We start from the raw sequence: 13,364 nt of genomic DNA, 5'->3' as shown, positions 1-13,364 counted from the left end.
TTCTCGCTTCTGGAACCTGCTTTCACTTCTTTAGGAACATAGCTAGAAGTGGAGTGGCTGGTTCATACAGGAGTGCTGTGTTTGTATTCAGAACATGCTGTGCTGTCTTGTGCAATGACTGCAGCATTTCAAATTCCCACCAGCAGTGCACAGGGTCCCAACTGCTGCTCATCCTCACCTACACTTATTTTGGTTTTTTTATACTAAGAGATACAACATAATAGCTTAATGTGGTTTTGATTTGCATTTCCTACATGACTAGTAGTTATTAAGCATCTTCTTAATGTTCCTATTGGTCAGTTGAACATGCTTTTTGAAGAACTGTCTATTCAAACTCTGCCTGTTTTTCAATTGGGTTTTATTAAGTTGTAAACATTCAGTTGAATGGTTCCACTTGGAGATTTGGGATTTGTCTGTTGTGTTGTTGTTATTCACAGCAGCAGGGTAAATAACTTCTTTCCGGGTGAAGAGCAGTAGAGAGTCCATCGCTAGTTTTAATCTTGTGCAGCTGATCAGTAACGGTGCCTGTGCCAGCCCTGGGGCTCAGGCACTGTCGGCTTCCTGGGAGTCAGAGGCTGCAGGCTCACTGCTGTCCCCCTGGGCCAAGTGCTCCCTGCCACAGGGGCGGGGACTGGCGCTCTGCCTGTGATTCCGCTAAGCACCTGCGTCTCCGCTGCTGTCCGAGTCACTGTCATTGCACCACAGGCTCATCGTGCTCGTCAGAGTCGGCATCGTCCTCTAGATCGGCATCGCAGCCAGATCATCTGCTTGTCCCAGGAGGCCTGGGCTCTCCTGCTCGCCACTGCCATTCTTGTCACTCGCCTCATCCCTGTCACCCCTCTCCTGTTCACTCTCGCTGCCCGAGCATGCGTCTTCACTGCTGCTGCCCTTCTCACCCTCATCTGTCAGGGAGCAGAGAGGTGTGAGTCACAGTTCCCGTCCCACTCCTGGGGCCCCAGCGCTGGCCTGACCTGCGTGACCTGAGCCCCCAGCCTTGTTCTCTTCTGCCTCCATCTCTCCTCTTTCCCCTCCTCGGGTTCCTGGTTTTCCGCCTGGGCTTTGCATGCCTGCTGGAAGCAGCAGAACTGGAGGGGGCGGGGGAAGGCAAGTGCTGTATTGGGCTCTGTCCCTCCCCTCACCTACCACTCTCCTCTGGCCGGCAGAGTCTTGCTACCTGGGCTTCCAGCTCCTTCTTAGTCACACCCCGTGTTTGAGGACCACAGGCAGGGCCTTGGTGCCTGACTGCACCCCAGCCTTGCAGCACTTCCCGAGGCAGACCCTGGAGTGGGCGTGAGATGGGGACGTGGAGGAATGTTAGCCTCCTCAGTGAGGACGCAAGTCAGACGAGGTTCCCTTTCCATGTGTGGCCCAGCGCAGACCAGAATAAACACGTATTGGAGGAGGGAGATTATCTCAAGGGATTGGGGGAGGGGTGGGGGAAGATGGTCAGTTTGTCTTGCCCCATGCTATGTCTGTCTGTCTACATATATGCACACATACACACATATCTTCAAAAGGTAGTGGGAAGCTGGCGCCTCAGCTCAACAGGCTAATCCTCCACCTAGCGGAGCCGGCACACCGGGTTCTAGTCCCAGTCAGGGTGCCGGATTCTGTCCCGGTTGCCCCTCTTCCAGGCCAGCTCTCTGCTATGGCCCAGGAATGCAGTGGAGGATGGTCCAAGTACTTGGGCCCTGCACCTGCATGGGAGACCAGGAGAAGTACCTGGCTCCTGCCATCGGATCAGTGTGGTGCGCCGGCCGCAGCACCGGCTTGAATCTAGTCTTTTTAGCATTTATTTCTCTCTCTTAAATTTTATCATTTAAGGCCTGTTGAGTGGTATGGTGGTTGTCCTTGAATCATTATCTGGTCATTTGTTTTAAGGGAAACTTAGTCTACTTTTTAAATCAATCACAATTTATGCATTTCAGTTTTGATAGATAATGTGATAAATATGAACTATTTTATTTACTTTGAATAATTTCCTTGGGAAAAGTTCACCAAAATAAAAACTCTGCATTGACAAACTGGAAAAATTTACTGAACCAGATATTAACATGTATTTTAAAGCCATGATAGCAAGTAAGGCATGGGTATTGTTAAATGAAAACAAAACTGGACTTACCAAAGATAGAAATTATTCAAAAGGAAACTGCAACAAGGGGCAGCAGACTATTGGAATAAGAATGTTCTGATCAGATGCAAACATTTGAGGGGTCAGGTGGAAACAGGCTTCCTTCCTTCCTCCCTTCTTTCCTTTTTCAAAGATTTATTTATTAGAAAGGCACAGCAACAGAGAAAAGGACAAAGATCTTCTTTCTTCAGGTTCACTTCCTAAATGGCTGTAGCAGCCACTGGATTGGACCAGGCCAAAGAGAAGAGCCAGCAACTCCATCCTGGTCTCCTCGCAGGGGTGGCAGGGGCCTAAGTACTTGTACCACCATCTGCTACCTTCCCAGGCACATTAACAGGAACCAGGTTCAGGAGAGGAGCAGCTGGGACTCCAACTAGTACCCAGATATGAGATGCCAGGTATTCGAAGTGGTTGCTTAACTCACTATACCACAGTGCCAGATCAATAGCTCTTCTTTTATAGGAAAAAGAAAATAAGCTTCAGGGACTATCTTTCTTTGGAGTATTATTTATTTTATAGGGCAAAGTAAGGAAAGCTAAGGAGCAGCTATTCTGCATGCCACTTTGGGTGGCTGAAGGTTCAAAGTTCAGGTTCTTGTGGGAGGAGACAAGCTTAATTAAATTGATCAAGTCAGTTAATAAATACTTGCTTTTGATGGTTCGATTCAGATAAATATTTCAGCTAAACACCTCTGTAACACAAATGGAAATTTGGAGGGAGTGTGTCTGAAATAACAAAAAGGTGAGATTGTAAGGGTAAGTGTGGGAAAGATATTTCCCCTACCTCACTTTCCTTGAAGCATTTCCATTAGAGAAATTGTAGTGACAAACTCTTTTCTATCCTTTTCAGATTCATACAAATGTGTGTACGTGTAATATATGTACCTATATAAAATACTATTTAAAAAGTAAATAGGATTCTCACCTGCTTTAAAAATCAAAGTTTTTCCTTAAGTTCTTTTGGAGCCATTTCATTGGAAGTTAAGCAATGAAGAAAGCAGCCCAATCTCCCAGGCTCTGCAGAAGTTTTGCCTGGGTACCTGGCTCTTAGCACAGAAGTATAAGAAGTCTAATTTTTTATAAAGGTATTTAAATAACAGATAGACACTTCAATTAGCAGGTGCATTTAGGATGAATATGTGGCAATTAGTGCTCTCAAGTCAAACTGGCAAGGTGAGTATTATCTAAGTCATCTGGGGAAGAATTGTTCTTTGCAATAAACTATTTCTGAGAAAGAGAAGCATGCAGGATTCCTCTGTCCCTGTGTTTCTGGGCTACAGAGCTCAGGTAAAGTTCAATATTGTCAGAAGTGACACAAAATTAGACAAAGAAATCAAAGCATCAGGGTTGAGTCTAGAAGTAAAAATACATATATATATATACATATATATATATACATAATTAAGTTGTGACAAGGGTGCCACTGAAAGAAAATATTAACAGGGGACAGCACTGTGGGGCAGTGAGTTAAAGACCCAGCTTGCAGTGCCAGCATCTCATATGGGCATTGTTTCAAGTCTTGACTACTCCATTTCTGATCCACCTTCCTGCTAATGCACCTGGGAAAGCAGTGGAAGATGGCCCAAGTCTGTGGGCCCCTGCACCCATGTGGGAGACCTGGAGGAAGCTCCTGGCTCCTGGCTTCAGATCAGCTCAGCTCTGGCAATTGCAGCCATTTGGGGAGAGAACCAGCAGATGGAAGATCTCTCTCTCTCTGCCTCTCTATAACTCTGCTTTTCAAATAATATTTTCCTTTTTTTAAAAAAAAAGTTTATTTAATAATTGAATGTTTTCAATAATTGGTGAAGGTCACTGACTATATATATGGGAAAACAACTGACTTCTATATTGTACCTTGCACCAAAATTAAATCCAGGAAGATAATAATCTATGTGAAAAATAAAATAGTGCAACGTCTGGAAGATAACACAGGAAATAAACTGCAGGACCTTGGTGGCAGGTAAAGATCAAGAATATTACTCATAAAACAAAGACTTATTTACATGAATTACATTAAAATTAGAAACATCTGTACCAAAGGAAATGATCAGGGCCAGTGCTGTAGCATAGCAGGTTAAGCCGCAGCTGGTGGTGCCAGCATCCCAAGTGAGCTCTGGTTCAAGTCCTGGCTGCTTCACTTCCATTCCACTCCCCTGCTAATGCACCAGGTAAAGTAGTGGAAGATGGCCCAAACTCCCGGGGAACTTGTTCCCCATGTGGGAGACCTGGAAAGAAGCTCCTGGCTCCGGACTTCTTATCAGAAACCCTATAGGCTAGGAGATAATGGTGAGATATAGTGCAAGTTTGCAAGTTTAACAGGGAAAAAAAAAAAAACCTGCCAACCCAGAATACTATAGCCAGCAAAGTTCTGATTTTTGAATAAAGGGTAAATAAAGACTCTTTACCACAAACAGAAATTGAAAGAATTTGTTGGGGTTGGCACTGCGGCATAGTAGACAAAACCGCCACCCACAGTGTCAGCATTCAACATGGGTGCCAGTTTGAGTACAGGATGCTCCACTTCCTATCCAGCTCTCTGTTATGGCCCAGGAAAGCAGTACAAACTGGCTCAAGTCCTTGGGCCCCTGCACCCACGTGGGAGACCCGGAAGAAAATCCTGGCTCCTGGCTTCAGATTAGCGCAGCTCCGGTTGTTGTGGCCAATTGGGAAGAGAACCAGCGGTTTGGAAGACCTCTGTCTCTGTCTCTCCTTTTCTCTCAGTGTTCCTCTGACTTTCAAATAAGTAAATCTTAAAAAAAAGAATTTGTCACCATTCTTCCAGCCTTACAAAAGATGTTTAAGGATGTGCTATACGCAAACACAGAAATATGATCATCAATATTAAAGAATGTGAAGGCAGAAAATCTCCAAGTAAAGGTACAAAGGAAATCCAAAGTAAACAATAGGAATATTAATGCACAAATGGCAGGGACAAATTGTTAATTATCAATAGTCACCTTGATCGGGGCTGGAGCTGTGGCGTAGCAGGTAAAGCTGCCTCCTGCAGTGCCGGCATCCCATATGAGTGCCAGTTTAAGTCTCAGCAGCTCAAAGCTCAACTTTCAATCCAGTGCTCTGCTGTGGCCTGGGAAAGCAGTAGAAGATACAAAGTCCTTGGGCCCCTGTACCTGCATGGGAGACCTGGAAGAAGCTCCTAGCTCCTGGCTTTAGATCACTGCAGCTCTGGCCAAGGCAGCCAACTGGGGAGTGAAACAGTGGATGGAAGACTCTCTCTACCTCTCCTTCTCTTTCTGTGTAACTCTGCCTTTCAAATAAATAAATAAATCTTTAAAAAAATAGTCATCTTTCATGTAAATGGCCTCAACTTTCCAGTAAATGATACAGACTGGCTGAAAGAATGAATAAACAAGATCTATCTATTTGTTGCCTACAAGAAACACATCTCACCAACAAAGATACACACAGACTGAAAGTTGAAGGATGGAAAAAGATATTCCATGCTAACTGAAACTAAAGAAGACCTGGTTTAGCCATCCTAACATAATACAAAATAGACTTTAACACAAAAACTGTTCAAAGAGACTAAGAAGGGTACTAGGTAATGATTAATTGCCAATTTAATAGGAAGATGTGACTATAATAAATTTATATGCACCTAATTACAGTGCACCTGGCTATAAAAAAATGTTAAGGTATTTAAAGGGAGACATAGCCTTCAATATAACAGTATTGGGGGATTTGAATATCCCACTTTCAGCAGTGACAAATCAGACAAATTTTCAGCAAGGAAACAACAGAGTTATTGATACTATAGTCCAAATGGACCTCATAGATACCTACAGAACTTTGCATCCTATAGCTGCAGAATGCACATTCTTTTCACCAGTGCATGAAACACTTTCTCTACCATTTATCACATTCTAGGCCATAAAGCAAGTCTCAGCAAATTCAAAAAATTCAAAATCATATCATGTATCTTCTCTGACCACAATGGAATGAAGATGGAGATCAGCAACTCAAGAATCTGTGGAACATATGCAAACACATGGAAACTGAACAAGATACTCCTGAATGAACAGTGGGTCATAGAAGAAATAAAAAGAGAATTAAAAAATTTTGGAAACATATCAAAACTTATGGGATACAGCAAAAGTAGTCTTAAGAGGAAAGTTTATACCAGTTGGTACCTACATCAAGAAATTGGAAAGGCATCAAATAAATGAGCTATCAATGCATCTCAAGTAAGTAGAAAAACAACAGAAAATCAAACCCAACACTAGTAGGACTTAAGAAATGATTAAAATTAGGGAAAAAATTAAAAAAAAATACAAAAGATCAGCAAAACAAAGACCTGTTTTTTGAAAATATAAACAAGATGGATAAACCATTTGCCCAAATAACAAAAAAAAGAGGGAGAAGATCCAAATCAATAAAAGCAGAGATAAAAAAATGTAACAACAGGTACCACAGAAATAAAAAGAATCATCAGGAATTACTACAAAGAGCTTCATGCTAACAAATTAGGAAAATTAGGAGAAAAACAATGGACACATAGATGCTACCAAAATTGAGTCATGAAGACACATAAGACATAAAAAGCCCAATAACCAAGATGGAAAATGAATCAGTGATAAAGACACTCCCAACAAAGAGAGGTTAAGAACTGGATGGATTCACTGCTGAATTCTACCAGATATTTAAAAAAAGAACTAATTTCAGTTCTTAAGTCATTCAAAACAATTGAAGGGGGGAACCTCCCAAACTCCTTCTATGAAGCCAGCATCACCTTAATTTCTAAACCTGAAAAAGATACAACAGAAAAAGAAAACTATAGATGAATTTCCCTAATGAACATAGATGCAAAAATCCTCAACAAAATCTTAGCCAATCGAATCCAATAGCACATCAAAAATATCACTCACTGGATCAAATGATATTTATCTCTGGTACACAGGGATGATTCAGTCTTCACAAATCAATCAATGTGATACATCACCTTAACAAACTGAAGAACAAAAACCATATGATTATCTCAACAGATGCAGAGAAACATCTGATAAAATACAACATCCTTTCATGATGAAAACCATAAGCAAATTGGGGATAGAATGATCATTCCTCAACACAATCATGGAAATTTATGTCAAACCTATGGCCAGCATCTAACTGAGTGGGAAAATGTTGGAAGCATATCAACTAAGATCTGGAACCAGATAAGGATGCCCACTCTCACCACTGCTATTCGATATAGTCCTGGAAGTTTTAGCCAGAGCCATTAGACAAGAAAAAGAAAGCAAAGGGAAATAAATTGGGAAGGAGGAAGTCAAATGATCGCTATTTACAGATGACATGATTCCATATATATGGGATCCAAAAGAAACAACTAAGAGACTATTGGAACTCATAAGAATTTGGTAAAGTGGCAGGATATAAAATTAACACACAAAAATCAATAGTTTTTCTATACAGACAATGCCATAGCTGAGAAAGAACCTCTAAAATAATCCCAGTCACAATAGCTACAAAAAAAAAATTGAAAACCTTAGAATAAATTTAACCAAGGGCATCAAAGCTTTCTATGATGAAAATTATAATGCATTAAAGAAAGAAATAGAAGACACCAAAAAGTGGAAAAATCTTCCATGTTCATGGGCTGGAAGAATCAATATCATTAAAATATACATACTACTGGGGTTGTCTGAGGAGAGAACTGGTGGATGGAGGACCCCCCTCTCCCTCCCCCCTCTGCCTCTGTCTCTCTGTAACTCTGCATTTCAAATAAAATGAAAAAATATTTTTTAAAAGAATTCCATACTACTGAAAGCAATTTACAGATTCAATGTGATCTCGATCAAAATACCAAGGACATTCTTTTCAGATCTAGAAAAAACAATCCTGAAATTCATATGGAAACAGAGGAGACCTTGAATAACTAAAGCAATCTTATACAACAAAAACAAAGCTGAGGCATCTGAATACCAGATTTCAAGACATACTACAGGGCAGTTATAATCAAAATAGTCTGTTACTGGCAAAAAAATAGACATGTAGACCAGTGGAACAGAATAGAAACTCCAGCAATCAATCCATGCATCTACTACCAACTTACCTTTGACAAAAGAGCTAAAATCAATCCCTGGAACAAGAACAGTCTCTCTAACAAATGGTGCTGGGAAAAGTGGATCTCCAAATCCAGAAGTATGAAACAAGACCCCTACGTTACACCTTATACAAAAATCCACTCAAAATGGCTCAAAGGCTAAATTTATGACCCAATACCATCAAATTATTAGAGACAATTGGGTAAACTGTGCAAGACACTGGCATAGGCAAAGACTTCTTGGAAAAGGCCCCAGAAGCACAGGCATCAATGCCAAAATTGACAAATGGGATTATATCAAATTGAAAATTTTCTGGACTGTAAAACACACACGCAGCAAAGCAAAGAGGCAACCAACAGAATGGAAGAAAATATTTACAAACTAGGCAACTGATATATGATTAATACACAGAATCTAAAAAGAGCCCAAGAAACTCAAGAGCAATAAAACAAACCATCCAATTTAAAAATGGGCAAATGATTTTATCAGGCATTTTTCAGAAGAGGCAATTCAAATGGCCAACTATCACTTGAAAAAATTCTCAGGATCACTAACCATCAGGGAAATGCAATCAAAAGCACAATGAGGTTTCACCTCACCCCAGTTAGAATGGATTTCATACAGAAATCAACAAAGAATAAATAATGGTGAGGATGTAGGGGAAAAGATATCCTAATCCACTGTCAGTGGGAATGTAAGCTGGTACATCCACTGTGGAAGACAGTATGGAGATACCTCAGAAATCTGAATATATTGGGGCTGGCACTGTGGCAAGGTAGGTTAATCCTCTGTCTGCAGTGCCAGCATCCCACGTGGGCATTGATTCTAGTCCCAGCTGCTCCTCTTCCCATCCAGCTCTCTGCTATGGCCTGGGAAAGCAGCAGAAGATGGCCCAAGGGCTTGGGTCCCTGCACCCACATGGGAGATGTGGAAGCTCCTGGCTCCTGATGGGCCTACGTCCAGGAGTTGCGGCCATCTGTGGAGTGAACCAGCAGATGGAAGACCTTTCTCTCTGTCTCTCCCTCTCACTGTCTATAACTCTACCTCTCAAATAAATAATCTTTTAAAAAAATTGAATATAGCCTTACCATGACACCGCCATCCCATTCCTGGGAATTTACCATAAGGAAATAAAATCAGCATATGCATACAAATTATATACCTATGTATATTGTAATTCCTCTGAAGGAAATCATGTAGTTCTCAGCCACATTAAAAACACTGATCTATACTGTAAAAGAAGTATTGATGCTGGGGCCAGTGTTGCAGCACAGCATGTTAGGCCACTGGTTAACAATGTCAGCTTCTCCTAAGAGCATGGGTTTGACTCCTGGCTTACTCCACTTCCAGTCCAGCTCCTTGCTAATGTGTCTGGGAAAGCAGTGGAATACGGTCCAAATTCTTGGGTCCCTGCACCCATGTAGGAAACATGGATGGAGTTCCTTTTCTCCTGACTTTAACATGGCCCAATCCCAGGTATTGTGGCATCTGGGGAGTAAACCAGTGGACAGATCTCTCTTCTCTTCTCTCTTCACTGTCTTTGAAAATATACCTTTCAAATAGATAAATCTTACAAAAGAAATAAAGAAGGAGAGAGAGAAAGAGAGATGGAAGGAAAGGAGGAAGGAGGGGAGGGAAAGAGAAAAAGGAAGGAAGAAGAAAAGAAGAAAGGAAAAAAAAAGAAGAGGTTTGAAGGTTTTGCATATGTCATTCACATATATTAGAGGTAGCAAAAAATCGGTATGGAGACTCATTAAAAAAACATTGTGGTAGATCTCTTTAATGATGGCTATAAGTTTTTGGAAAATTTGCTAATAGTGGGGATGGAACTGAAAGAATATGGATTCAAGAGATATTTAGGATTTAGATATTTACATTAATAGAAGCTACTGATGGATTGAACATGGCTGAGACAAATTGGTAGTGTAAAGAAATCTTAGGTTTCTTTCTGATGCTTTAATGGAAGTGCTGAATGAAGAGAGACAGAGACAGAGATAAAGACAGAGACACAGATACAGATACAGACACAGGCATGGACACAGATTGAAAGAGGATGGGAGAGAGGGAAAAAGAGATGGTTTTTGTCTATTTTTTGATGGTGACAGTCAAGAGAGAAGAGCTAAAAAGTTTGGCTTTAGGCAGTGCAAATACAGTGCTTGTCATAAGAACATATAAGATGATTTGTAGATATTTGGATGTATGAATTAGAATATGTTAAAAGCCCCAAATTGAAAATAATTTAAAAAACTATCAAAAAGCATCTATATTGGAAGGAGTGCACTCATAAAATGTCAAACTGTGAAATACTATTTAGACTGAAAAGATAATGACATGAATACATGTAAGGCATTATTAGTGCAATGGAAAATATTTCATTATAGGTGGACTGAAACTTCAGCTTCAGTGTGAACTAAGAACCAGTTCTCTGTCCAGAGTCTTGTTATTCAAGTGATCAGATGTGTTTTACTGTTCCTCTTTTATATACAAATTTCTTGGCCATATGTTAAATTTTAGTCTCCTACTGAAAGCATGAGCTTTTTCCCTCTTTACAGCTGGATAAATCTAGAGCTTGGTTCATATTTGAAAGTCTGGACTTTGTCCACAACAAAAGATGTGACACAAAATATCTTTCATATATGCATCTATATGTTTGATATGCAGACATACATGCTCACATATGTAAAAGTAAAATATATAGTATATACTGTGAGCTTCCAGTGTCATGATGGCTCTGAAGATGCTCTGAAAAGTATGAAATTCTATCCTGATGTGAGATGTTCTTGTAATACTATTTGATTTGTACATACATATACTACAGTGTTTGGGAGGAGGGTAGGAAAGAAGGGGCTTTTAATATGCAAATCTGTAAAATAACTTCCTCAACAGAGCAAGATTTTTATCACTCCACCATGAAGGAGGAGAAATTATTGTGCTTTGCTGCTAATTACCCTAAGGTATTTGACTGTTTACAAAGAGTAAGTAAAAGTAAACAAATACTGACATTTCTAATACTGAGCAAATTCCTAATTTCTTGCTTTGTATTAGCAACTTTTTAATGTACCAAGTATCTCCAAAATACCTTAAAATTTGCAGAGTGCTTCACATACATGCTTTCATTTGGATTCCATAGTAATACCCACATTATTTTGTTTATTTCAAGAGAAATTATCTTATTTAGAAAGTAGCAGGATTGTGACTCAAAACAACTTCTCTGGTTCCCTGTCATATGCTCTTTATTTCCTAAAGGTTGTCTTGTAGGTTTTTTTTTTCTTTTGCTTTTTAATCCTAGAAAGCAATGGGACAGTATTTTTCATTTGTGCATTTATATTATAATAAAAGCCTATGTTCTAGGAATTATATTTTTAGTACTCCTGCCAGTGAATTTTAAAAATATTTATTTTAGATGTGGGAAAAATATAATCTTGCCTCTTAACTTGCTCAGGAAGAGAAAGGGGTCTATGACCGCTGACCCATAGTGACTATATTAATAAGCAGTAGATAGAAAGTGTAAAAGCAATACAGAATCTAAAGTTTTCATCTAAAGTCAGAGCAATTAGAATGATAGTATCTCACACTTACTGAACACTTATTATATGCCTGGCACAATTTAACTCCTTCAATTTTTTGAATTATTTAATTTTCAGGGTAATCAATGAAATAGATATTATTCCTGTCTAAACACAAAACACAAAGAAATGGCCACACAGAAACCATGATTCTTTAGGAGGCAAGGTTCTAATGGGAAAGTTAAACATTCTAGGACTACAAATGTAGAGGAAATAATGATTCAAAGACTGAAAATGGTTTTAAAAGAGGGGAAAAGATTTCTCAGGTTTCACAAATTCTATCCACATATAAAAATTTAGTTATTCCCATTTTATTGGGAATGATTGAAACCGTCCTTACTGTATACTGAATTTTACAAGTAACCTCTATGATTATAGAACTATTTCATTAAAAATGTACAAAATAAATGTCTTCTGCTTCTCAAAATTAGGTGCTTTTCTGAGTATTGCATGAACCCTGTATCTTTACTATATCCACACTGTCAACCACTCATTTTTTAAAAAAAAACAATTTGAGAGGTAGGGATGATAATGGGTTTTAGGGTCCAAACAAACTTTCAAACTCACCCAACACCATGAAGTGCTCATATTCTACAAAGGAACACCTTGCAGACATTGTATTATACACACACCTGTACACAAGGACACAAAGGCACACACACAACATTTGAAGGAATGTGCCCGAAGGTTTCTCTACCTACAATTCTGTTTCTTGCCGAGGATGGAAAGAAAGTTGATGGATCATCAATGAGGAAGAGCTCTTGACGATGTCTGCTGAACTGGGCAGCGAAATATTCAGGATGAGGATACTTCACACTCGCTGGAAGTTTCACAGCCGAAAGCATATAGGTCAATGGAGTGTCCTCATTTTGGGGAACATCACTCTCCTTAATAGGCATTTTGATTCCCAATACTTCAGCATAAGTAACTAATACCTCCCAAGGAGCATGGATCTTGACAAAGTAAGTCCTTCCATCTTCAGAGTCCTGCATTGTAAAAAGAGGAAAAAGAACACAAAGCTTCCTGAAATATTTGTTATTGAGATGATTGAGGAAAAGAAATAAAATTTTACAAAATCTCAAACATGTACAAGTATTTTCAGTTAATTGAAATTTTTTCAGCAAAACTTTTAGGAAACCAAATTCTCAAAACGTATGCTTACATAAACAAGGGCATAGGTACATATAATATATATGTATATGTGTGCATGTGTGTGTGTATGTATGAAGGAGAAACAGAAAGAGAGAGAAAGAGAAATTCATGAGACTCCAAGGTGGCAGAAGGGAACAATGTGCTGTGCTAGGATAGGGATCAATAGCAAAACAAACAAACAAAAAATAGCGTAGGAAGTGTGCTGTAATGGGAGAATCAGAGAACACAAAAATGGAGTTTCTACAGAGGGAAGAGGAATGCCATGGGCCTATGTGGAAGCTGCAGGCACACAGCATGAAAATGGACACAACACACTAAGCAGCCAAGAGTCAGAGTGGGGTAGCAGCTTAGAGATGGAGGTGAGACCAAACTGCGATAACCTGTATTGATATAGCCAGAAGACGAGCATGGTGTGAGTCTGGCCTGGAGACCTAAGGTACTTGCAGACCCAGCA

At 39.7% G+C, this 13,364-nt stretch overlaps 2 protein-coding genes across 26 annotated transcripts in view; one reads left to right on the top strand and one right to left on the bottom strand.

Annotated features, from left to right (window-relative positions):
* Positions 1-13,364, top strand: part of LOC127482619 (centromere protein U) — a 131,554-nt gene that overhangs the window by 10,629 nt on the left and 107,561 nt on the right. The window lies entirely within an intron of this gene.
* Positions 1-13,364, bottom strand: part of LOC149127798 (anoctamin-5-like) — an 85,129-nt gene that overhangs the window by 23,133 nt on the left and 48,632 nt on the right. For 9 of the 18 annotated variants that reach the window (XR_016229011.1, XR_016229019.1, XR_016229016.1 and 6 more), the window contains one exon: positions 12,460-12,744. Coding sequence is in view for 6 of the 18 variants with exons in the window: in XM_089325630.1 (XP_089181756.1) it covers positions 12,460-12,744 (285 nt within the window). In the remaining 12 variants the exon portion in view is untranslated. Of the gene's footprint in view, positions 1-1,928; positions 12,745-13,364 lie in introns of those variants that run through there. The other 9 variants (XR_016229010.1, XR_016229013.1, XR_016229012.1 and 6 more) reach the window with 2 other exon arrangements.

This window comes from Oryctolagus cuniculus, chromosome 2, assembly GCF_051225735.1.
Source record: "Oryctolagus cuniculus isolate XC-2025 breed Fujian yellow rabbit chromosome 2, ASM5122573v1, whole genome shotgun sequence".
NCBI classification, from domain to species: Eukaryota; Metazoa; Chordata; class Mammalia; order Lagomorpha; family Leporidae; genus Oryctolagus; species Oryctolagus cuniculus.
The sequence above is the reverse complement of the archived record's forward strand: the minus strand, read 5'-3'. Positions and strand labels throughout refer to the sequence as shown.